This window comes from Accipiter gentilis, chromosome 7 (assembly GCF_929443795.1).
Source record: "Accipiter gentilis chromosome 7, bAccGen1.1, whole genome shotgun sequence".
NCBI classification, from domain to species: Eukaryota; Metazoa; Chordata; class Aves; order Accipitriformes; family Accipitridae; genus Astur; species Astur gentilis.
In genome coordinates, this window is record NC_064886.1 from 9,457,383 (window position 1) to 9,483,214 (window position 25,832).

General features: G+C 51.7%; 2 protein-coding genes across 2 annotated transcripts; both read right to left on the reverse strand.

The window, feature by feature from the left end:
* Positions 1-243: 243 nt before the first annotated feature.
* Positions 244-1,920, reverse strand: LOC126040895 (C-C motif chemokine 13-like). The gene is made up of 3 exons (XM_049805919.1): positions 1,630-1,920; positions 860-965; positions 244-521 (listed from the first exon to the last, which is right to left on the reverse strand). The coding sequence occupies exons 1-3, from the start codon at positions 1,694-1,696 to the stop codon at positions 431-433; spliced, it is 264 nt and encodes an 87-aa protein (XP_049661876.1). The 5' UTR covers positions 1,697-1,920; the 3' UTR covers positions 244-430.
* A 12,042-nt stretch (positions 1,921-13,962) lies between these two features.
* LOC126040527 (fractalkine-like) lies at positions 13,963-21,751 on the reverse strand. Its single transcript, XM_049805058.1, has 3 exons — positions 21,541-21,751; positions 18,568-18,688; positions 13,963-17,747 (listed from the first exon to the last, which is right to left on the reverse strand). The coding sequence occupies exons 1-3, from the start codon at positions 21,605-21,607 to the stop codon at positions 16,568-16,570; spliced, it is 1,368 nt and encodes a 455-aa protein (XP_049661015.1). The 5' UTR covers positions 21,608-21,751; the 3' UTR covers positions 13,963-16,567.
* Between the last annotated feature and the right edge of the window lie 4,081 nt (positions 21,752-25,832).

The following is a 25,832-nucleotide window of genomic DNA, read 5'->3' on the forward strand; positions in this document are numbered from 1 at the left end:
TGGCCCCACTATCACATTCCCAATGAAGCACGCCATAACCAGGCATAGTTTGCTCCAAGTCTGAAGAAACACATGCCTGTGGCAAAGGAGTTTTTTGGTCACACAATGCCCTGGGCTTGTAGGATCTGCTCCTTGGGCTGAAGAATCAGGAAAAATTCAAAGAGCAACTTTTGGCAATGAATCTTTATTATAAATATTTGCTCCACTGGGCACATACCGGTAGGGCAGTGACAACGGGAGGGACTTGGTGGCCGGCTGGTCCATGCTGCTGTGACACCTGGTCCAGCCAGGGTACAAGCTGGCTCCACCTGCAGTGACAGTGCCCACCGCCTTGGGACCCTTTAGAGATGTGCCGTGAGCGCCGTCTGCTCCCTCCAAAGATGGGAGGACTGGACAGGCGGGTCAGATGGTGGACGGCAGAAGGAGGATTTCATTTTTTCCTTCGAAGCTTTTTCATGGCTCTCTTCACCCAGGGCTTCTTGGGGTCAGCACAGACCTTGGCACCGCTGGCAGCTACAATCCTGCAGTGAGAAAGTGAGGAAAGAGAGTGAAAACATGAACCACAAGCCATTCCCTTCCCACGCATGACTTCTCCCCTAGCTGTGTGCAGGCTCATCCTGGATGAAGGCTTGGAGCCATCTCCAGCAGCCTCTGCCCTCCTCAGGCTGACAGTGCATGTCTGAGTCTTCCCAGACCACTGGCATTAGCAGAAAGCACCAAAACCTAATTTTTTTTCCCCTCTGCCCACCCCACAGAGCTACTTTCCTATCATAGCTGCCCCCGCCAGGCACGTGCTCCCAGCTGGGACCCAACCGTGACGCCGTGCTGGAGGTGGGAGGCAAACCCCAGGGGTACTCACACAACTGCAGGCAAGGGACAGTCACTGGGTGTCTCATAGAAACTCTCTATGTGTCGGATGAGTTTCTGCGCGTGCTTGAAGCAGCATTCGGTGGGCGCGTTGTAGGCTGTGAAGGGAAGGGAGAGATGTTGCGAACGCCCTTGGCAGCATTTTGCAACTAATTGCATCGCCAGACAATGACACTGCAGGATGTCGAACACAGGATGGAGGCGGTGGAGCGTCTCAGCAGCTCCCACAGCATCCCATGGCAGGGATTCATTTCCCTTCATGGCAGCAAGCACAGGAGTGGGAAGTGTGGTCAGCAGTGGGGAGGGGAATGGTGTGGGACCTGGCACCCCACAGCCCACATTGCTGCAGCTGCCAAAGTGCACAGTGAGGTTGGGGTGTTCGGTCTGGGGACGAGGTTTTGCGGGTTTTCAAGGCAGGAGCACAACTTGCAAGGTGTTTTGGGAGGCTCCAGACAGCTGCGCATGCTCCCCCCCTCCAAGAACTTGCTCATCCAGCTGAGACCTGGGGAACGGCTGCCATCATCTCCTCCAAGCTCCTGGAGCATCTCCCCAGGGCTGGCTTTGCTGAGGCCACCCAGCACCCTCTCCGTCCTTCCCCGCACCCTGGGACGTGCCGCCCTGCCCCGACGAGGGGGTTGCTCCTCCTGCCAGCAGCACTGTCCCTGCTCCCTACTGGGGTTTCTTGCCCAACGACCCCAACAGGACATCCCCACTGGGGACCCCAAGCCCTGACCTGCGGCGGTGACCCATGAGGTGACTTACCTGCAGCACAGTGCAGGGAGAAGGTGAGGAGCAGCACGAGCAGCAGGACTGTCCTTGCAGCGAGCATGGTGGCTGTGTGAGGGCTCTTCTTCCGTCCTGCTTTGTGCCACCCTGCCTGGTGTCTGTGGCTTTGGCTCTCACTGCACCGTAATTTATCCTCTGCATGTCATCCACTTTAAATGCGTTTCCAAAAATTTCAGATGTGTTCTCAGAACTGTCTCTTCCCAGGGAAAACGGGATTTCTGTCATCTATTTTGAGGGCACATTCAGCAGCGGGTGGAAGAGGTTGAGGAGCGGGGCAGCCACTTCTGCTTTCTGCAGAAAAGCCACAAGGCTGCAAGGGACTTCCAGGAGTCTATGGGGGAACTGAAATTTACCCATGAAACCAGATCAGAAGCAACTTTCTGTGAAGGCAAGACATCATGTCTAATGCTTGCCTGCTTATTTCTAACAGGACAGACAACCCAAACAAAATCTCTGAGCAGGAGCAGGTCATTGACGGGTTTGCTGAGTCATCAAAGGCAAGTGACTAATGAATCCCCTCCAAACCAGCCTCCCCAACCCCCCTGGCCATAGCAAAAACATTGGCTTAGGCAGTGAAGCACTCGGGATGGGATGGGATGGGACGTCAGGCAGAAAAAGCCACACTGGACCAGGGACCCCAGAGCAGGGGGTGGCAGAGATGCTTTTAGTGGGTTCGGGAGACTTTATAGAAGGGGAAGAAATGGGGCAACAGCAGCGGGGTGGCTGAGGAAAGTCTGGGTCTGAGCCCAAGTCTGAGCCCAAGCATTGCCTCTGCCTCACACACCTCTGATGGCATCGAAATGAGGGTCAGAGGGATGGAGCTTTGTGGTCATCAGTGCACAGGCAGCTCATTTCTGCAGGAAGATGGGACAAACCCTACCACAGCCCCAAGAGAGCCATCCCAGACCCCAGTGAGGACCCCGAGGGCAGGAGGGGTGGGTGGCACAGACCCCACTGGCAGCACCGTGGAGTACTGGTGGACATCAGCCCAGCTTCCATGCAGAGATCTGCTCCTCAGAAAGGCGAGATGCAGCTGCAGTCTGCGTGCGAGGAGGGGGTGATGACCCAGTGGGAAGCCAAGTGGGATGATGGTGAGCGGGAGCAGGGGAGGGGATATGGCTGTGGCTTGGGGATGAGGTAAAGGGGGGCTTCTCAGAGAAGACAAAAGGTGGAAATGGACTTCCTTGAAGATTATCTCATGTTTGCACTTCTCTGGAAGAAGAAAGGAGAAGGAAACAAACCAAATGTGCTGATGAATCTGTTTTGGAAGCTGTGGTCTGCTGGCCATCATGTCTGGTGGCCTGGCACAGCGGCAGGGTAGCTATGTGGAGAGCTGGGCATGGCACTGCTGGTTTCTAATGCCTCTTTCCCCAGGAAAGGGCTCTGCAAGAACAAAATACCCGATATGCAGCCCCTGAGCCCCCTCCTACAGTCTCTGCATCCCCCCAGCTCTCCCACCTTCCCTTTTGCAACTCCTGCCATGTCCCCAGTGTACAGACCCTTGAGCCCAGCAAGCCACCAGGGTCACACCACCTCCTAGACATCGGTTAAAAGCGAAAGGCTGTAATTAAGGGAGAACTGAGCTAATGGCTTTTTCCAGCTGACATCTCCTGACATGCCAAACTCTGAGCTCCCTTTTCAGGCTTGTCTGAGGCACAGTTGCTCCTCCTTTCCCTTAGCTAATTAATCCTGTTCCCAGTCCCATCAGAAGTGTTAGTAGACGCCTCCACTGCTCTTCATAAAGCAAATCAGTGCATGTATTTGAAGTATTTGGGGTATTTGAAGGCCTGGAGAGGACCCAAGAGGGTCTCAGGAGGACCCAAGAGGGTCTCTGGAGGACCAGGCTTTCCTCTGTGTCCCTGCCCCAGCAGAGGACCTTTGGGCTTGGCTTTAGTCTTCTCTGGCCCCTTCAAAACTGCCACGCCTGGGGTGCTCCCCGCAGCCTCCTGGGTCATCCCCACCGGCAGCACAGCCTCTTCTCCAGGTGTGGAGCTCCAGGGCCTTCCCCAAATTTGCCTGGTTAGGCAAATGCAAAGACAAGCAGCATCTGTGTAGAGACAAGAGAAGGGACAGGCTGCGCACATGATTTTATTGATGTCCAGACCAACTGCAACCTCACTATAATTTATAATTGAATACAAACTATCTGACTGAGGGAAACCCCTACTTTAGAAATTAAAATGGGTAGGCACAGACAAAAAAAAAAAAAAAATGTAGAGATGGGAAATATTTTCTGACTCGTACAATGGGGTTTTTTTGAGTGGGTAATCATAATAGTTTAACAGGATATGTGAATCCTCTGCATATAATAAATGCCAAAGAAAATGGAAGAACACAAGGCACTCGCACACTGGGGATGCTGCTCTCTGACACTGATGCCACCAAAACCCTCTCTGGAGGAAGTCTTCATCACCATCAGCCACAGCCAGAAAGGCAAAGATGAAACTATAGCAATAACGAAATTTCATAAGTTCACCAGAGCCTTCTGCCATGGCTAGGAATAATAGAATTGGAAAAGGCAATGATAGCAAGCGTGTCAAGGGAAGTAGTATTACCAATGCTATGGTAGATACCAAAAAGACCTTACAAATAGAGGTGAAATCTAGATCTCAAATGGTGGTACAAAACCAATTGGCATTAGATGATCTATTAGAGGCCAAAGGAGGGCTTCTTGCTCTCATAAACACCAGTGGCTGTTTCTGTGTAGACCAAGACAAAAGAATAGAAACAGGAATAATGACAATCCAAAGCCACCTAAAGGTTTTTTTCATAAAATGAAAAAACAAACCCTTTTGACGGGTGGGGTTGGACACCAGACATTCGCGGATTGTTTGGAAAGGTACTTAAAACGTTGTTCAAGTCTATCTGTAGAGAGCTAATGGCTATAATAGTAACCTATATACCTGTTCAATTAATAATTGGTTGTGCTAAGGTTATGTGTCTAAGCAGCAGGCAACTACTCAGCAAGCAATAAAGTTGATGGCAATGCAAATGCATGGAAAGAAAAAGAAATTCAAGCAGCAGAAAACCAATTCTTTAATATACAAGTATAAAATATGCCCTGAGGTCCCAAGCATCCATGCCATGGCCATTCTCCGGTCCCACGGACCCTGTTTGGAGGAGATCAGAGGTAGAGTGTCTGTGGGGCAAGTCTGTTCCCTGTAGGTCTGGGAACCAGAGGTCTCATGGGTACCAAGAGGCAGGTGGAGATCTCTGGGGTGCACCAGGAGGTGCTTCAGCTTGCCCTTTCCTGACAGCTGTGCAGGACCCTCTGCCAAGGGTTTCTGATGCACATGATGGCATCACAGCCCTGGCAGTGGCATCACAGCCCTGGTCCTGTCCCCATCCCCAGGCGACAGCAGCAGCAGAGGACTGCGCTGGTTGGAGACCCCAGCTCCAAAGGATGGCCCAAGTCCTTGGCCCCTGCCCTGCCCTGGATGCTACGGGGCTGGTGCCCCACAGCTGGCTCCCCCTGCTCAGGGACACCAGCTGCCCTCTACTCCTCGGCCCCAGCTTCCTCCAGCTCCCAGTGGCCTGGGCAGCCCCGCACTGCTTGGCGCAGCACCGCCAGCCCATGCCAATGGGTAGGAGGGATGCTCCGGGCCAGGCCTTCCCGGGGAGCTTGGCAGGCAGGACCCTGCTGGGACCTGCTCCTGTTCAGCAGGATGGCCGCTGGCCAGGGGGCTGGCAGCACCCATGTGCACCATGGGGCAGGGCTTGGTGGGACCCATGTACACTGTGGGCCAAGGCAAGAGGTCTCTCAACGGGCTCAGCTGGGGCCGAGGCCACAGCGATGCTACTTCTGTGCCAGCTGGTCTCTGCCAGGAGCTGACGCTGGGGAAGGCGAATGAAGGACCAGGATGCGGGTGAGGCCCCGCTCGGCCCTGGCACTGGCTGCTCCAGGTGATGGAATGCTTCGCCTTGCTTGGCTCTGGGCTCTCACGCACGTTGCAGTCACCCCCTGCACCGGGCTGAGCTGGACCTCCCCATCCAGGTGGAGATGGGCTGCACCCATGCCACAGCTGTCAGGAGAGGGCACCAAGACCAAGCAAACAAGGTGTCTCCATGGTCCGAAGGCTCCTGAAGAGGAAAGGCAACAGTTTAGAAGTCTTCCTCAGACAGAAGCACCTCCTGATCTCCACCTGCTTCTTCGTGCCCATGAGACCTCTGGTTCTGGATGTCAGGGTCATCCCCCAGCACTGGATGGGTTTTGCCTCTGCTGTGAAAGCATCCCTGGAGGTGCTGCAGCCAAAAATCCTGTTCCCCAAGGGCTGGGAGCATAGGCAGAAGGGTTGCCAGGGTGGCCGTTGCTCAGGGACTGGCTGACCATCATCCAGCTAGTGGTGAATTATGGCTTTTGCATCACTTGGTGGTTTTGGGGGGTTTTTTTGGTGGTTTTCTTTTTTTTTGGCTGGTTGGTTTTCTTCTATTTCCAATTATTAAACTGTCTCGGTGAAAGAAGGAGGAAGTGGGGAGACATTCAGAGTTATAGCATTTGTCTTCCCAAATCACTGTTATGCGTGATGGAGTCCTGCTGAGCTGGCAATGGATGAACACCTGCCCGCTGGTGGGAAGAAGCGAATGAATCCCTTATTTTGCTTTGCTCTTGTGCATGTAGCTTGGGCTTTACCTATAAAACTGTCTTTATCTCAACCCACAAGTTTTCTCACTTTTGTTCTTCCAGTTCTCATCCCCATCGCAAAACCCTGGCAGGGATTGCTGGTGAGCTCCCTGTGGCCCCTGGCGCAGGGGGGATTTCCACAGCTGTAGGTGCGTGAATCCCTCATCTGCTTCAGCATCCCCTCTCTGTTCTACCTGCCCAGGGAGCTCCGCAGAGAAATCCTTCCTCTGCAGCACAGCTCAGGTACACTGAAGTCCTGGGGAGGATGTGGCAGCTGGGCTGTGCTCACACACGGCATGCACAGGACACGGCAAGGGACAAGCTGAAAGCTCTAAGCCCAAAACCAATGGCAGTTTTGCACCTAAAAGCCCTCAGAGGATTCTTCAGCCCCTTTTGGGCCCCCTTGAAGTGAGTACCTAAATGCCCAGGGCACCCACGCAGCACCCTCCCATCCGCCTCCCTGTCTGCCCCAGCAAGACCCATGAGGTTTCAGGAGGCAGTAGGAAGAGCCCCCATCCCACCCCAGCCCCTTAGCTGGCTCCGTGCCTCAACCAGACAGTAGCAGCACGGCTGCTGGGGCTGGGAGAAGAAAGGACACCACTTTCCAATACCACATGAAGTAAAACTTTATTTTGTGGCTGTGCTCAGCAGGCAGGTGCTGACAGGGCTGGCAGCAGCCCAGGATCTGGTGCCCAGCTGGGCAATGCGGTGCAGGGCTCTGGGGAGTCAGTGCCATCCCTCAGTGTCAGGGAGATCCGCAGGCCTTTCCGGGAGGCTGACTATAAACATTCCTTCCCACCAGGATGTTGGGTAGCCTGAACCAGGGTACCCACTCTACATCACAGGGCATGAAGTCTTTTCCTCTTCTGAAGCCCCTCAACCGCTTTCTCCACCCAAGGCATCCGTGGGTTTGCACAGACTTTGATCCCGTTCCTGGTCTCAAACCTGCCAAGATGAAAGGCGAAGCTTGGTGAGAAATGACACCTCTTGGGTCCATGCCATCCTCCCTCCCCTGCACTCCTCCTCCCCTCCCTTTAGCCCTGCACACTGCCCCTGGGAACCTGCTGTCCTACAAGCAGCTCATCCTGCAGCCCAATGCCTCTAGAGCCTGGGCAGAGCCTTCAGGAGCTGCAGTGGACTTGTGTCCTTAACTCTGCCCCGTAGAAGTGACCAGGCATGTCCTCCCCTCTTCATGCTGGAAGACGGCCACTCATGGAGGCCATACAGACCTGGCCCAGTCCTGTACCCAGATGGGATGGATGAACTGAACCCGTGGTGGGCCAGGAGACAGCACAGTGGTGGGGAAATTACTAGGACTTATACAACTGCTGGGAGAAAACACTCCTTGGGAGTTCTGTAGAAATCCTTCAGGATAGCCAGCCAAAGAGGGGAATTTATGTAACGAAGCAGCACTCACACAGTGTGTAAGGGGCTGGAGAAGACAAAGAGAGATGGAAAAGCAGTTTTTAAGACCTTCCCCTGTGACAAAGCTGATGCATACAATGTCCCCCAAGTTCTGAAGATGCTGCCATGAGGAGCCCCAGGTGCCCTCCTTCCCTCCCAGGGCACCAATAGCCCTGCGGTTGGCCTTGCCAAAGCCACCCGGCCCTGGCAACGGTCTCAATCCTTTCCCCGCACCCTGGGACATGCAGCCCTGCCCCGACCAAGGGGTTGCTCCTTCTGCCACCAGCACCGTCCCTGCTCCACACCAGGGTTTCTTGCCTGACCTCCCCAACAGGACGACCCTGAGCCCCAACCCGCAGCGGTGGCCCGTGAGGTGCCTTACCTGCATCACAGCGTGGGGAGAGGGTGAGTAGCATCACGAGCACCAGGACCGCCCTTGCACCAAGCATGGCGGCTGTGTGAGGGCTTTTCCTCGCAGGATGCGGACAGCTTCTCCCCACTGTGCTTGACTCCCCCTTCCTCACCCGGCCACTTAGACCACCAGACCCTTCTGCAGGTCCTTGCCAGTCATGCACAGCCCCTGCTCGGAAGCTTATTTCCCCATTTCCTCTTTTTTTTCCCAGGCTGTAGGTGGATGCATGGAGCAGCAGAGTCCCATGCAGATGCCTGGGGCACCATGGTCTCCCCTCATCCACTGTGAGCTACCCAAGGGGCCACATCAAGCCCTTCTTCACAGTGCACCCCCAGCCACTCTCTGCCCCTTTGGAGCAAGACATTATGCCTGGGACTGTGTCGTCCCTGGGTGCCTTTTAAAAAATTTGGGAGAAAACCACCCAGTGTTGAGAACTGCTCTGGTCATGCCCAGGTCTCCTCAACCCCAGCTGCAGGAGGAGACACATCTCCTGCTGCTGAAGGCTCAAGGAGCCCAGGTAGGGTATGCCAAGGCTCTTCCCAACCTAGTAGAAATGATTAAAATATATACTCAGACCCCTGCAGCTGCTGTGCTTTGGCTCAGCTCCTGTGGAGAGACAGAGTCCCTACATCTCAAAAGCGTGACTTGGCCCAGGAGGAGCTGGCATGAGGCCACCCATAATGCATAGCCACCAGAGGACTAAAAATAAAGCATTTCTGAACAGGTCCCAAAGTGCCGTTCCTTCCTGCGAGTGTTCAACCCAGCGACTCGGTGTCTCCCTGGGTTGTCATAAACTTCTCGTGCCCTTCTGCTGATCCCCGAAGGTATCTTAGCACCTTTCCTTTCCCCCACAGCTTTGTGAGTGCTCCCTTCCCTTCTTGTCCACCTCCCCACCTCTTCTCTGCCCCAGGCTCCCCTCTTGCAGACTCGCGTGCCTCTCCAAGAGCCTCTCCCCAGACCTGGGCCATGGTTACTGGGACCAGAGTAGCCTCCCATCCCACGGACACCATCCCAGCAGGCAGCCTTTTGGACACCGTGACACTCTTCGAGCTGCAGCCAAACTGGCAATGCCGAACTGGGGACATGGGCCATATTGCTGCTCCTGACACATTTTTGTCTTGCCTGTGGTGTGCACAGGAGCAAGGCCACCAAGTGCAGGTGGCACAATGCTGTCATACCCATGGCAGATATCCTCAAGCTGGGGAAAGACGGGTGCCCCTGCAGCCAGGGACGAAGGGAGCGCACAGCCTGCCCTAACCACACCTGGGGCAAAGCCACCATCCAAGGGCTGGACTGTTATCAACACAGAAGAATTTTTGGGATGAGTAGACATGGTCTTGCTGCAAGTCCATGGCACGTCTCCCCGTGGCCTGGGGCTTCACGCAACCACTCCTCAGCTATGGGTCCTGCTTTGAGTGGGCAGCCAGGGCAGCACATAGTGCTGGTGGCTGAACAAGTCCAAGGGCACCCAGCAACCAGGGTCAGGGAAGAGAGAAGAGACAGCTCTGGATGGAGAAGACCTTGAGAAGTAACAATACTAGTGGGCACCTGCTTCTGCTGAGCTGTGCTTGCCTATCTGGCAGAATATCTGGCCTGGGATGTTCTGCTTTCCCTTTCTCAGGTTTTCAAACCATCACTATCACACCCTGGAGACCCTGTGATGTTTATTCTTTAACGTTACTTTTTGCGAAGGAAAAGGCTGATGTGCAGTTGTTAACTGACGAGTGCTGGAAAGTCCCACTGCTGGCCCAAGTTCCCTTTTCATTTGAATGGGCTCTAGAGAATTTGCTTGTTTACATTAAAAAAAAAAATTATCCTTAATTCTACAAGAGGAGGAGGAGGAGGAGGAGGAGGGAAATTTGGGGGACAGCTTTGCCAGCCATGGTGCCAGTGTGGCTGGTGCCCACAGCTGGGCAGAACAAGCCCCACTCTTGGAAACAGGGTCTCAGCAGATAACTGAGCACATCCAGCTGTGCGGGAAAACACAGCCACATGGTCGTCATGCTGCTCAGGAAAGCACAGGCTCTGCACTGCAAAAGCAGCTGGGCTGCCAAGGCAGGAGAGACATGGCTGAGCATCACCGAGTGCCTGAAACCTGTCCCCAAGGAGGTGGTGGGAGGGTTAGAAATAAGCTTTTCCCTATTATCTTCTGTTCCAGCCAGTCACTTTGAGTCTTCTCCATTTACAATATGAAACATTCTAGTTTTTCTTCTGTTAAAATCTCAGCTTTCTGAGTGTAAAGCCCTCCACGTTTCCCTGGGATGCTCACTCAAGGGTCTCCCCAGATCCATTTTGAAGCTCTGGTTGACTCATGGTACAATCACAAACCAAAGGCGATGCTCTTGTTTCTTCCCAGAGTCAGTACTCACCCTGCGACTCCAGGTACAACCGTGCCAGGTCCTACAGCCTGGAAACACACTTTAAAAAGAGGAAAACGAGAGTCTTTTCCAAAGCCTGTTTCCTACAGCTGGACACTGGGGACCAGCAAGTACTGGAAGCTGGTGATCCAAGCTGCATCCTGTACGGTAAGTCCTGCCCAGCGTCATGAGATGCAGAGGCTGCAGGAAGGATGTGTCCAGGAGCCCATTCCCAGAGGATTATCTGCACTGAGTCACTGGGCAAGCTCACCCACCAGTGCAGGGGACAGAGCAGAAACTCACCACAGCCGGGCAAGGAACCCTCACCATGATGCCCAAGCAGAGAGGCAGAGGTGGATGCACCTGGACCAAAAACTGGAAATGGCTCCTTCGCTAAGGAAGAGAAAAAAAGTATGTGATGCCCATTTTCTCAAATGCACTGAAAAGGAGGCATTTCCCCATTTTTCTCCAGTAAGGTTGATCAGCTACCTCGAGGTTAAGTGAAGGATGGATCTGGGGTGTCAGGAGGAGCTGCTGCTCCCAAGGGAGATTCTGCGCTGGAGAGGCTTCTGTGTCAGGTAGCAATCGGGGGAAATGATGCTTGGTGAGCACTTCACCCTCCCTTTTTCAACCCTGATCTATTTTATGCTCCTGGAGTTAAACACAGCAGTGGAACGCTGCTTCAGCTCAGCTTTTAAAGCAAAGCTGTGATAACAGAAAAAGAATAGGACATGGAAGCAATTTCAGCCATTTTTAGTGATTTAATTCTGAGCACAATTAGTCCTGATAACTCCAAGGAGGCAATAGAACAAGTTATGAATTAACTTGTTCCTTAGTTTTTGATTAGGATAAAACGTAGTAATCGGAAAACTAAATTCAGTTCAAAGAACATGATGAGAAAGATACATTAAGGTCCCTAGATATTGTAATAAAAAAGTATTTGTGCCAGCTATGGTCTGAGTTTTCAAGCTGACATCACGTTCCTCCTTGGAGGGCTCCTCACTTCTTTCTATTATTTTTTTAAATTATTTGCTTTGTGGCCTTGTAGCTCACCTGGCAGAATTCAAGCATGCTTCAGAAATGAGGCTTCCTTCATCACCAGAGATGGTCAATGATGAGGTATGACCCTGGAGAGCCCTGACAATCTCTTTGTTTACCCAAGGGGGACTTCAGCTACAAGAGCAGCCCTTGCAGTGATGTGAACAGGGACACAACTCTCATAGAAGTGGAGATTAAGCAAGCGCAAAGCACGGGAGAACCACAGCCACACAGCAGAACTGCAGCTGTGCAACCAGAGAGCCAAAGCAGTGAAGAGGACATCCTGTGTTCCGCTAAGCCAGCATTATTAAAGTGGTGGTACGTTGACTTGACCAGAGGCTGCCCTAAGCATAAGTGCGCTTACACAACATTTCATAGAAAAACCACCATGCTGAGCAGGGATAGACATTTCATAAGTCACAATCCAAGTCTCAAACCAGAGAGGATGGAGACTGCAGGGTCTCTGCTTCACAGGAATAACCGTGCCCCTCACACATCACCCTGGAGAGAAGTCAGGGCTTGGAGAAGACAAAGGCAGAGGTGTCTCACTGCCAGGTCCAGGCCACAGGGGGAGTGAGAGGGGACGAGCCAGGAGCTGAGGATGACCCCAGCACAGGCAGCGTCCTCACCAGCAAGGTGGGGTCCCACAGGGTCTGAGCATGGGGCGCAGAGCCAGGGGCCGGTAACAGGGTCCATCAACAGTCCCAGGCACACCAAAGTGAGGAACTAGAGCCAGGATATATTGGGGAGGGTTAGGGGGTGTCTATTCAGCAGGAGATGGGGACAGAGACAGGGCTACAGCACCAAAGGGTCCATCCAGCCAGGCAACAAGACACCTACAGCTTAGGTCTAAGGTCTATCCAAGAGACAGGGCCAGGGCCAGGGCCAGGACACCAGACCAGCATTCTTACAACACTTCCAAAGCAAGGACCAGAGGCTCAAGCCCGAGCTTAAATGGGGCTCCTGGACTGTGGGCAGAGGGGGGTGTGGGAGGGGGGTGAGTCAATCCACAGGTGAGGCTGGTCAGGGTGATTAAGACCAATTAGTGCCCTCAAGGCCAGTCACCCTGCCATCTGATGGAGCCTGTGGGGATGGGAAGGCATGGAGCTGGGCCTGTGTGGCATTCCATTGACTCCTTGTTCTCATAAGGTCAATCAAAACAGCTGGCTAACGAAGTGGTGGAGAGGGTTTGCACTGGTGTGGCGTTGGAAACCAAATTTGTGGGTCAGCGAGGGACCAGAAGGAACACACCATGACCATGGGCTCCCTGTCTCCTGGTGGCTGGGGGGAAATCTCGAGGCAGAAGCACGTGTCTTGCACACAAGGTGCAGAAGGCAAGCTTTGTCCCACCTGAGCATGACAGGCGTTACTTGTCCTCCTGGGCCAAATTCTGCACGGGAGGCAGCCCACGGACCTCCAGGAGGAGCACGGGAAGGTGCACGGTTGGACATCCTCGCCCAAGGTCCTTTCCTACACTGTTAGACCTAGAGAAGCCAGGGAGCAGCAGCAAAGCTGGCGAGTGTGTGCCACCAGCTGGCCAAGGGACCGGGCATCCAAAAGCTCCCTCAGTGCTCCGGAGCCACAGCTCCCCAGCGGCCCATGCTGGCGCCGGTGCTTGCTCTGCATGTTGGAAATGATTCATCACTGTCAGGGCCGCCTTGTTTACACAGCCTCCCCCTCTCTCGCCTGCCCTTTCCCAATAACAAGAGAGGAGAAAAGAAGAAAAAAAAAAACAACCCACGTGTTTTTCTTTCCACAGAGCTTCTTATCCCCAAAATGACCTTTCTGGCCTGGTGATTCATCTGTGGGAAATTTTCACAGCCCTCCCCATCCTCTCACTAAGCCGGTGGTGCCAGAGCATGGGGCAGGGTGGCCACACGGCATGGGGCTGGATTGCAGGGGACATGCTCATCCATGACCCTCTTGCTTCTTCCAGCTCCCCACTCCAGGCAAGTCCCTGGGCACTGACTCTTGTTTTGTGTTGCCTTTCCCACCTCTCCTTCCTTACACCAGGGAGGAGCGTGCAAGAGCAGCCCAAGCCCTTGCTGGGATGGGAGAGATCCTAGCTCAGCCCTTGCCCTCTCGGCCCCTTACAGAACAGACTTGGAGCACAATGTTTGTTTTCCGTGGGTTGCTGTTTGGCTGTAGCTTTGCTGAAACAAAGCAAAAGCCCGGCTGTTTTTTTTAGTAGTGCCTTAGCAGTATAGGAAATGCGACTCCCTGCAAATTTTTGGCAAGACTGTAGCCCTTAAACAGTGAAGAGGTGGAGCAATAGCCCGACTGCATCAACTGTGCTGGCTTTGCCATCTCTCAGTGATGCTGGGATTCCCCGCACGGTACTTAAGTGTATGCATTCATCTCTGCACCTCTGCAGGGACCAGACTTGTTCACCCAGTCCTGGGCTGAATCCCCTGAGGACAAGAGTTTTTAACATAAGGACTTTATTTCTTTTACTTCTAAAAAAAGGTACAGAACATATATCTCGCGCACGCACTCATATATATTTGATACACAAATGAATCGGAACCTGTAAAAGTCACTATGTTCTACAGCAAATGACATGAATAAGCCCCAGGAACCAGTGACACCCACAGGCTCCGTCCTTCTGCATTTGCATTTGCCTCATACCCTCCCAGACTGCCCATCACACAGCGTAAAGCAAGGAGGAGCAGCGGTTGCCCCCTCCCGGGGGTTTAACTGCCCCCCATGAGGGTTGCCAGCATCCTGCCTGGTAGCAGTCTGGAAACAGGAGAGGGGAGCAAGATGAGTAAAAGAATGGATCTGGGCTGGAGGAGCAGCTCCTCCTGATGAGTGCCAGCATGACCATGGAAGCTGGAAGATGGTGGGAGCTGGCTGTGGAGCTGAAACCAGTGTCCTTACAAATACCATGGGCGGGAGTTGAAGTGATCAGATCTGCCTGGTGCACGTTCATCTCCCCAGCATCACTCCAGGCTGAGAACTTCACCCATAGCCAGACAAGACAAGTGTCCACTCCATTTGCTGTACTGCCTGGAGAGTGACCCAGCTCCCATGGACATGCACAAGCCATCCAAGACCAGCAAGAAAATAGACAAGGTGTTTTCCAATGTTTCCAGAAATGTCTTGACTCCGTGATGCTTCAGTAGCAAGGACAGGACATTACATACATTCAAATGGCTATAAAACTTTACTACAAAAATAACATTTCTAGTATTTTGTATAAAAATAATGCCATAGTACACCACCTCACAAACTGTGAGGCCAGAACCCCAGCCGCACGCAAGCGGGGCAGATGGGGAGGCTGTGCCGACAGCCTCCAATTTACCCTCCACGTAAATCAATGCCAGCCAGCATTACAGAGCTGGGCTGCACAGGAGTGCTGCTGTACAAGGAGGGGTTTCACCCCAAATTCCTAATTACAGTTAATCTGATTGCATTCTGTACTTGCAAAGCCTGAGATGAATACCTGACTCCCCTCTCTCAAGTCAACAAAATGCAGAACTAAGGGACTGAATGATGGCAGAAAACAAACACCACTACAGTCTTATCCTCTCCACCTCCAGGGCTGGATGGATGCCCTGAAGGTGCCGTCTGATGGATCTAATAGGCCACCTTCCTCTAGCTCTGCTTTACAGCTGGCCCATCATTTCTTCTTTATCTTGCCTATTATGTGGTTTTGCTTTCTTTTTTCTACATGCATATTTATACTTTGGGCTCTGATCCACTGAGGTTGGTTAGCAGAGGATCTGACCCTTGATGTGTAGCTCTACCTACAAAGCATCATATCTTGAGACCTGTGCACGCTCCAGCAAAATTCACACTGGAGTCAATGTTTAATAATGGTTTTCAGGAACTGACCACAGATAAAAGATAAGGCTTACATACAGTAACATCTAGAAGTCTAAAAGTAAAAAACAATTTGGGTTAAAAAACCCAGCCTGGTACTGTTATGGTGCTTTTAATAGCCTGGTGATCAGTGCTAGCCAAAAAAGAAAAACTAAAATGCAGCTGAAGTGTACGACCATAAACAGGTACTTTTTGCTTTTTTGTGGATTAGCAAACATGCTGATTTCTAGAGAGAATATGGGACCAGAAGGATGGTACGTCTGCTGTGGTGGAGTAATTCCTATATGACTAAATTCAGACTTGCATTGAGCTACTCCAAGAGAGTATTTCCTGGGTTTTGTGCTTGCAGAGAACAGCAAAAACCCTCCAATGTTATCACATGAATAGCAAAATTATTGGGTGACTCCTTGTTTTCTCCCATTTGCAAAGGCTCCTCCACATTATCCTGCCCCGTTGTTGGACGTGGCTGGACACAGGGCGCATCAGCTGGCAGAAGGGTTTTATTGCAGTTGATTTGCCAAGAACTAGGTCTCAGACTAAATCGGCAAGAAGAAATGCCTGTAGCTGTTGGAGAGAAAGGTGGCCTGATTTCAAGAAGATCAGTTGTGTGCTGCCAGCTCCTCTGAATGTGGAATCTGTAGCACTGACCTTCAGTCCCCTAATCAGATGCAGTTTTTGTCACCTCTGTCTGAAAAGCTAGACTACCCCTTGTGTCTCCACAAGAGTAAATGGGGTATTTGATCAGCCCAAGGAGAGCCAGCATCCAGCTGGCCACCAGCATCAGTCTTGGTCTGACAGAGCAGTGATCTGAAGTGCAAAGAAAGAAGCAACAGAGACTTTGTTAAGTGCAAATCGTGTGGTTTTGGTGTTAAGATTGCTCAAGGTGGCTGAGCCCGAGTCGAGCAGTGTGGGGGAGTGGGTGGCTTCTCAGCTGGGCCATGATGAAATGCAGAAAAATTCCCAACAGCAATTTGGAAATTCACTTCTGTCCAGCACCTGGCAAAGAGCCACCAAGCAGCTCTAGAACAGCAACAGCCTTTGTACGTAACAGTACCAGAAGAAAAAAGCATCTCATTTCTTTCCAATATACAAATTAAATATATTTTTTGACATTCTGCTCCGCAAAAAAAATTCAGTTTTCTCTGGTATTTTTATTCCCTGCTTTGCTTCCTACTGGTCACCAGTTGAGCATAAACTTAGCTTTCCTGCAGCAACACACATCTGGTTTAGGCCAAAAATGTCCACGCCATAAAGCATTCAGATTACTTCCATTGGATAGACACTGTTTTCACGTCCTTCATTCTGGTAGAGCAACCCCTGTACCATTTCTCTTGACATTTCTTCTGTTTTGACTCCAAATTTTAGATATAGCCACACAATGGCAACACTGAAAACCATCAGACCACCTACCACAGAAACTGGGATGATAAAATGCATCTGAGACCTTGACAAGAAGCTGTGAAGAGGCAGATTGTTTGGTCTTTCTGTAGTTATCTGCACTCTGACTTGGCCTGAGAATGCTTGACTAGTAAAAACTATTGTATCTGAAGGCTCTTGCTTTGCTACGGGCGATGAAGAATCAAATATTCTAGTACCAAAAGCACCTGTAGAAGAACTGGCAACCTTATTGGTATAGACAGAAGTACCTTTGTCTATGGCAGTTGTGGAGTTAAGAGTAGAAACTGAGGTAGCCTCTGGTGGAACTGGTGTGGCTGGGATTGTGGTGATCTCCATGCTGTCCAGGAGATCTGAACTATAACTGCTAGAAGCAGCATCTGGAGTATTGTCTCTTGCACTTGTAGGGTCCAGGGATTCATTTGTAGAAAGTACAGGATGGTCTGATCCTTTAGTAATGGCCATGGGGTCTGAATTTGAGCTAGGAGAAGTGGTGTCTCCAATATGAGCTGTAGCATTTGCGGTATGTCCTACAGGTTCTTCTGTAGATCCCACAGCATTGTCAAAGCTATGCACAAGAGCCGTGGGATATGGGGTGGACTGGCTGGAGACCAGGCCTGCTGCAAAAGTTGTTGAAGATGCAGGAGATTTTAAGGTGTTTGCTTCTGGAGTGACTTCTGAGCGGGCAGCAACTTCCTGTATCACAGGGGATGATCCTGCAGGGACCTGAGTGGTGTCCTGCATGGCTGGTGGAGGCTTGCTGGATGCCTCCGTCCTGGCAGCAGAAACACGTATTCTCTCCAGAACTGTTGTGCCAGTCCCCTGGAAGAAACTAGTTGGAGCAGTCGCTTGAGATGGAACTGTTACTGTAAGACCAACATGTTTCTGAAAAACACCGACCTCTTCTGGTGCCACTGCTGAGGTGGCATCACGTGGAAGTGGGGAGGCTGCGGCATTTTTCTGGTCCAGTTTCTGTACGATCTTCTTCACCCACTCTGCCTCTGGATCTGCACAAATCTCCAGGGACTTCAGAGTAATAAATCTGAAAATAAAAAGGGATCACTTACTGGATAAAGAAAACACTGCTTTAGAAGATCAGCGTGATAGGGAAGGCACACAGACAGCAACACTAACTCTCTCAAGTCCATAGTAAACACCACCATGTTGTATGGATTATTTATTTCAGGAAGGCAGGTGCCTCTGAGATCTGATTGAATGAGGAGCAGCTGAACGTGACTCATGGGTGAAGGGTTTCCCCTCCCTGAATTTTTTCTTTTGAAAGCATTGTTCTGATGTTTGGATGCAGTCTGCCTCCAGTGCTCAGAGAAGGAAGCTCTGCAGGCACCAGCTGCCCAGGGGCAAGCATACGTGAAGGCAAAACCTTCTGATTTACTCAGTGAGATGAGACTTTCCAAGGTCAGCCCAGCAGGTTCACTTTAGAGCAACCTCCTGGGCTGCAATAAAGTGGTCTCGATGGTGTCTCAAAATGTAGCTTTTGTCATCTCCAGACAAGCTCAAAAGTCTGAATCTGTCTCCAGAGAAAACACCTGCTTTCACAGAAACACGTGAGCTCTTGCCTTGCGTGCTTCTGCTGCCCCGTTCTGCCAACAAGTATGTCTGTCAGTCCCTTTCCCCGTCCATTTATCCCTGTCTCACTCTGTGCCTGAGCCCTTGGTCTCACATGGAGGCTGTTGGTCTTTAAATAGGGAAAAAACCCAACCTGCCCCTCAAATAAATACCAGCGTCTGCTCTGTTTCCAGATTGCTCCTTGCTCCAAAGCAAGGGCATTTGCTGACGGGCTAACACTTAATCGGGGTTGGAGGGCATGCGGCAAGGGAGGCAGGCGGTGGGGCCATGCTTACATGACAGCTTGTTTGGTGCAGAGGGGTTCGGTCATGCGGTAGCTCCTTATCCGCTTCGCCGCTATCCCAGATGTAAAGCGGCTGCACTCTGTTGAACACTTCAGAGGTGCTTTGGGTTGCCCTGAAATAAAGTTTTCAACATATTAAATGTTGGTTTTTATTAGGTACTCTAAAAATCAGCACTGTTTCTTTTTCCCTTTCTCTGGGGAGAAGAAATCCAAAGCTTGCCATGAAAGTTTCCAATCCCTGATAAAATGAGATGAAGACAAATCCCATCAGGGCCATGATTGTTTGTATCACCCAAACAGGTGATAAGATACCCAGAAAACTGCAAAAAAAGCACTGTGAAAATTGCGGGGTTCTTGAGACACCATTGCAGCTTGCCTTACAGGATGTGCAAGCACTGGCTGGAGGTCCTTTGTGCAAGCACCTAGACCTGCAGGTCCTCTCCCATTTGGGTCACAGGAGGACTGCTCTCAGCATGGTGCCCAGAAGCCACATTTCTTCATCCCCCAAAGACCTGCTGCAACTGTCACCAATGGGCTTTTGGTGCAGACAGTGCAGATCAGAGGGCAGGATGCTTGTCCTCCACTTATCTGGATCAATCCTAACTCTTCCTCCCACTGGAGATCCCCTCCAGGCAAGCATCCTGCCTCTCTCTTTGCTGTTGTGTGGTCTCTGAATGCCACTTGGACTCAGAGAAAGGGTGCAGGGAAAGAACCTTTTGGTGAATGATACATTGCTCCTGTAGATATCTCAGCAGCCCGGCTTCACAGCACAGTTTCTCACCAAACATCTCTTTTTCATCTCCACCAGAAAATATGGTTTTCAATTTGCAAAGCATAAAAACAAAACCCCACTTGAACCCTTCAAGGAGAAATGCCAGTCACACCACTGGGGACCCTTCATTCCTGCACCTACCCCCAGCCTCCAACAGCAGGCATTTGCCACGTGAGAGGAGGTTGCACAATGCAGCCTGGCAATTTGTTTCTGACATCCCAGGGGCCAAGACTTAGAAAAACAAGCCCTGATTTATCTGAGGCCCCCTGTGAAGAAAGGAGCTGGAGTCCGGTTAAGATCAGGCAGTTTCTACAAAATGTCATCTCAGATTCCCAAATCAATTTGGTGAATTTGATGCAGTTCAGTTGGGAATGATCCATCCACCAGGTGCAAGAATGAGCATCGCTACAGGAGCACCCTCAGCTCTTTTGATTCATTTACTGGGGAAATGCATGGTTGCAAAGAAATCCCAAGCAAACACTCCTGCGGCCTCTCTACAGAAGCACGTTTCAATCTCTAGGTCTCTGTAATGTTAAAGCAAAACTCTTTGTTCACACAATAATGTCTTCTGTGGCACTTTAGGATCAAGAATAGCTCAGGGGCAACCGACTTCCCAATTAACTCTCATTAGCCAGAGGACATACTGCTGGTGTCCTCCACTTTCAGGAGCAGCGTTCAACAAAACAGGCACAGCAAAGAGGGCCAGATCCGTCCCTGTGGACAGTTGAGGAGGTGCATGGCAGGGAATGGTCAGAGACTGCTCCCAAAGGCCCTTCTCTGTTAACTGTTAGCTGATTTTACAATTACTGGCACCAATGCAAATGGTTTGCAATTAGCTGAACTCCTGGGGTGTTCTTCCCAGAGTGGAGGAGCTTGGAAAGCACGTACCAAGGAGAGAGCAATGTTGCAGGGAGCACGGAGCCAGCCCTGGTAGTCCCCCTCCTCCTGGGGCACACAACTCTGCTTCTCTGAGCTGCATCTGAGTCTTTGCCAAAGGGACCTTGGGGACACCTGGGAACTGAGAGTTTACCCATCCAGGACCACCACTCCTCTGAGGCACTGCTCTTGGGAGCCATTGGTACCTGCTTTTCAGCATGGCTCCTCAGGAGACCCTGACCAGGGAGCACCACCAGCCTTTCTTTCTGCAAAGCCAGCCTGATTTCATCACTTTAGAGGAGATGGATGTTTGGCCGCAGGTGAGCAGCGCTAGGCAGTGCCAAAGCAGGCAATGGGTTCCCAGGGCAGGATAAGCTGCCCGGTGTCCCCATTGCCCACTTTACTCAGGCCAGCCCTGGAGAACCTGCCTGGAGGTGTGAGGAGAGGAAGAAGCTCCATCCCCAGCTGCCCTTCTTGCTGTCCTCACTCCTCTCATCTGGTGGCAAGAGGGCACAGATCTTAAGGGCTCTTTGCCCCTCTCCCTTCCCATGGTGGGAAGAGACCATTCCTTTGTCCTGCGTGAAGTCCAGCTTTGCCTGCACTGCTGAGAAGCTGGCCGCCAGCCTGGCAACCCACCCTGCTTAATTAACTGCTGCCTTGAGCAGCAATCACTGCTCTGTGCCACAGGCGACTTAAACCGAGAGCAACCCAAGGAGAGCTGCGCCCACCTCCTCCTGGTCCTCTGGCCCCACTGAGCACCACCCTGGAGCTCGCAAAGATCTTTATCCAGCGAACAGGAGAGCGTTTCCCACCTGTGCACGCACACACACGTGCGCACTGCACACACACACTGCACAGGCTCTGGGGCTGCAGGCGACAGCAGCCCCCCGCCTCGCAGCCATGGGAGCACCAGCACCCTCAGGACAGGGAACCTGTACAGACAGCTAGCCACCCTCAGATGGGCTACGGCCTGCCCCCACAGCATGTCCCTAGGGGACATGAAAAAAGGGGAACAGAAGTGCATTATGCTTCTTTTCCAATATGGATCACCAGAAAGTCTCTCCAACACTCTCCCTACCTAGCCTCAGGAATGACAAACGCCATCACTGGCTCCCACTTCCCTGCTGCCAGGATTGCCTCCCAAACCCAGCCTGATCCTGCTACGAGATCTCCCACAGCCCACAAAGGTCCCTTGGTGCCCACAGCCCGATCCAGCACCGCTTCCCCCCCCCCCCGGCCCCATTCTTCCCTAGCCCCTCGTGAACCTGGCTGCTCCTCCGGGGAGCCCAGGGGGTGGCAAGGGGCACTGTGGCTCACCTCCAGCCAGGGTCGCCAGGCACAAGATCTTCAGCACAAACAGGATCCGGAGAGAAACAGCCTTCATGTTCCCGCGGTAGGAAGGGCAGGCAGGGAAGGATTACAGGCAGTTATTTCCCACTCCTGACTGCTTATTGCATCCTCCGGAACAGCACAGCTGCTGCAGCTCATTCCAGGATTATGAAGCCCTGAGATGGGGTTTTCAGCTGTTATTCTTCTCCCCCCACACGTGTCTCAGGGTGACGACAGGAGGCGGAGGGAAGAGCGGGACAGGGGAGGGAATACTGCCTGCACCGGAGCTAGATGGCTCCTGGAATTCCCCAGCTGCATTTACATCAGCTTTTCTTAGCGCACACAGAGCAGCTCCAGCCTCCTTGGCAAATTATTCAGGCAGGGACTTTCAGGAGTCAGCAGCTCCATCCTCCTCTCCTACTGATGTGTCTCTTGGCCAGACAGCCTGCGCTAAGGCATCACGGTCCTTAGGCTTCTAAAGCTCTCTCCACCTTCAACCTGCAGCTCCCCAATGCACATTAAGCTCATTATTTACCCCTGAATGCAAAAACAGCTGTTCCCTACCTTTTTGGCAGACATAACAGCAGCATTGGTTGTTAGGCCAAAAGAGGTGGAATTTCCTAATCAGGATTACAAATTCATCAACTAGGTTGGTGAGCTCACACAAGGGTGCCTCTTAGAGCATCACCAAAGCAAGGGGTGAGCAGGGGCCCAGTGGCCTCCCCAAGCAGCTCCTTGTCCCTGGGCATGCTGTCTGTGGCATGTGCCTGTTACTACAGCCCTGACTTTTGATATACGGCAGGGTCTCAGCCATCGAGGTCTTGCCGATGCTGAGAGCAGGAGTATGAGTCCCCCAGATCTGCAAGCAACCAGGCCAGCTGGGGGGCTTCCTGGCACGAGCATGAAGCCAGATCTGAAGCGGACATACCAACACGGCAGTCACATCCTGCACCTTTATTTTCTCTTTCATCTCAGATCCCAGCAGAATACAGAACAATTTTCCCCTGCCAATTCCTTCAACTGAAAGATGAAGATAAGATCAAGACTGAGACAGTGTGGCTGCTCCTGAAATCTTTTTTTCCCAGAGTTTTCTTAGGGCTGGTGGAAACCTGGCTTCTCTGTTCTGTGGGAAATTCCAGCAGTTCCAGTTAGGATTTTATTCCTAAAGAGTGAAAACCCCCAAGTTTCCATATGCTGCATTTTTTTAAACATTTGGTGAAACTCCCAGCCTGTAACTTCAGCCTTTGCTTATATTGCAATAGAAAATAAAACCCATTTCAAGGAGAGAAAATAAAGTAAAGACCTTGAAATAGTCTGTTTGAACCAGCTGCACCACAACATGCTGCATCTTTTGGGACGCTTTCTGGACCCTTCCCCAAATGGTGTTTTCTCTGGCTGGGCAGAGCCTTACAGGAAACTTTTATTCCAGGAACTGGCATTGCCTGAGACCATCAGGCGCATTGGCTGCTGGCAGTGATGGCACAGCCCACACATGCTCACATCTCCCCTGAAGAAACAAGTTCTGCTTCTTCTGCAAAGGGTTTACTGCCAGCAATGGATAAAACTAAGGAAGGGCCCCAGTATGCACATAACATGGGAGGGCGAGTGCTTTGTTTGCTAAAGGCATGACTTGCCACAGGCGTTGTTGGTTTTAAGGTGCAAACAGTTCTTTGGCAGGCAGGGTAACGCAGCTGCTTTTCCTGCGCAGACTGGGCTAGTGGTGTTTTGCCGGGTAGGGGGCTTCTCCAGGACACTCTCAGAGACCTCCCTTTGCTCCCAGTGAGCTCGGCAGCTGGATTTGGAGGTGGAATCTGCACAAGGAAAAACCTGCCGGAGGAGGGAGGAGGGCAGCTGCAGCCTCAGTGCAGCTCCGTGGGACGTGGCAAGCCTTCACATGCCGGCAGTGCCGTGGGTCTAAGCCACCGGCAAGCCCTGCAGTTGTTACCAAAAGCAGGACACAGCAATTTGCTCTGAAGGGAGCAGGCAGCTCCAAAGAGCAGTGACAAACCTCGGCTGCAGCTGGCAGAAAACTGGCATCATTGCTCCCAACTTGGTTCCTATACGACCCTCCCTGTCCCATTGCACATCTGCTCCTCCAGCATGCCAGTGCCAGCCACTTACTGCACTTCTTTTGGGTCTTGCAGCACTGAAAAACCCAAAGTCAGAGGGCCTGCTGTAGCCCAGGAGATATTTCTGCTGTAACTAGTGATAAACCACAGGCATTATATTGATCTGACAGCAAAGGGTCTCAGGTCTTCTCTGGACTTGACTTCAGATGATTTTAGCTTCTTTGGTTGTGATAGAAATTGTCTAGGCAATTGTTGTTATCTTAATTTGATTTATTTTTGCTTTAGTTTCTATGAATAGCAAGTAGTTACTCAGTGTGGGTCTGGGACTGTAGATTAAATTGTCATGTGGATGAGGGCAGGTAGAAGAGGACACCAGCAATCCCAGTCCATAAACATGAACCACAGTGCCCAAGCAATGGAGTATGCAATGCAGCAAGTCAGGGACAACCAGCTTTCAAGAAAACAAAGAGCAGAAAAACTGAGTAACTGGGAACCAGGGAATACAGACTGTGCTAAGAAAATATATGAAAATGAAACAAAACAGACTAACACTGAGGAGGAAGAAAGCCCACCGTGAACATCATAGCCTTTCAGTGAAGGCCACAGGCTGGGGCAGCTCATCACAGCCCTTCCCCATTCTTCCTTAGGAGGACTGGAAGGAGGCTTCTTGAGGTTACCCTTAGCACCCAAAGGCTCTCTGAAGGGATGGTATAGCACCGAAGAAAAGCAGTAGCTACTAGGAAGAAGGTTGCTTTTTTCCCCCCCATATAATGTTAATTGTAGTATGAATGAGGAAGGACCTTAGGCTGATCTGAAACATGGACAAGGAAAAAAACATGAGCAAATGTACATCTGGTGCACCTGCTAATGCGTGTGGGCAGAGGGACCACGCACAGGGCACTGTACACCATTGGGGCTGGGACTGTAACCTCTGGGCCCACAGCTCCAGGTTTGATCCTGCGCACCCACAAAAGCACTTGGTGGCTCACGCCAGACAGTTTGGCGTTGAGGCTGGAGTCTGGGCTGTCTGGCTCCAGTTCCTGCTCTGCTTTAAGGACAGTTTCATATCAGGGTGGATGTCCTGCTACTTAAACACTGGCTTTGCTGCAGAGAAAGGGAGAACAATGTCTGGTGTGGACTAGATGTTGGTGACAGCACAAGGCATGGTCAGAAGCCTGAGCTGATGCCATACCCCTAACCTTTGGTTGCTCACTGGCCACCGTTAGCCAGGAGCTTGGCTTATTGCTCCAAACCACAGACACCACGGGCCAAAGAACCAGATCCTGTCTCTGCCATGAGACACCTGAAAGCAGCTCCAAGCATTTCCCACCCACTGCAGCTTTGCCAGGCCTGTGCACAGGGTCAAGGTTCTCACAGGTTGAAGGAACGTATGACTCATGCAGGGAGATTTGCTCTTGAAAGCTAAAAGCAACTTGACCCTGTAAAGGCAATATGCAAAACAATATGCAAAGAGAACAAGGGCTGTGTCCTAAACAAACAGGAAATGGCCCCAGAACATGGCCCGTCTCCTACAGGGTGTTTCCATGTTGGAAATTTATGTTCCATGGCTATTCTTGGTTCCTTGTGCAAGAGGGACTGTGCGCTGTTTGTTACAGTAGGTTTGTCTTCCTGGAAATCAAGTGGTGACTGGAGAAATATGAAAAGTCAGTGAGATGTAGGAGGCTGTATGTGACCTGGAAGAAAGAGCTGCCAGAGCGGATCAGATAAGAATGCTGATGATTTCCACTGCATGGTCTGTACAGGAGTTCCCAAGACTTCATGAGTTGGTATTCCTAGAGCAGGGAAGCCCAGCACCCCTGGTAGCAGGTATTAACAGCATCCTTTGCTGTCCACAATGTCGTCCATGATCTCTGTCCCAGAGGCTTGTTGGAAAGAGGCAGCAGGAACACTTAGCTTTTGGAAAGACCCAGCCAGTCTTGATGCTGCAAAGGAGACAGGCTGACCCAGGACTCCAGCTCCGGCCATACGATGAGATTCTCTTTCCCCTGCTAATGCTCCCAGCTCCAAGCTGGCAGCTCGTCCTTGCACTACACCCACCTCTCCTCAGTGGGGTTGGCAGCTCAGCCACCGCTCTGATACAATCCCCCTTTACTGCAGTCCGAGAGCATTAGACTCAAGGCAGCTCAAGCACCAGCACTGCGCTCCTCCAGTTTCTCTTGAAGAGCGCACATGCAGCAAGGTCTGAGCCAG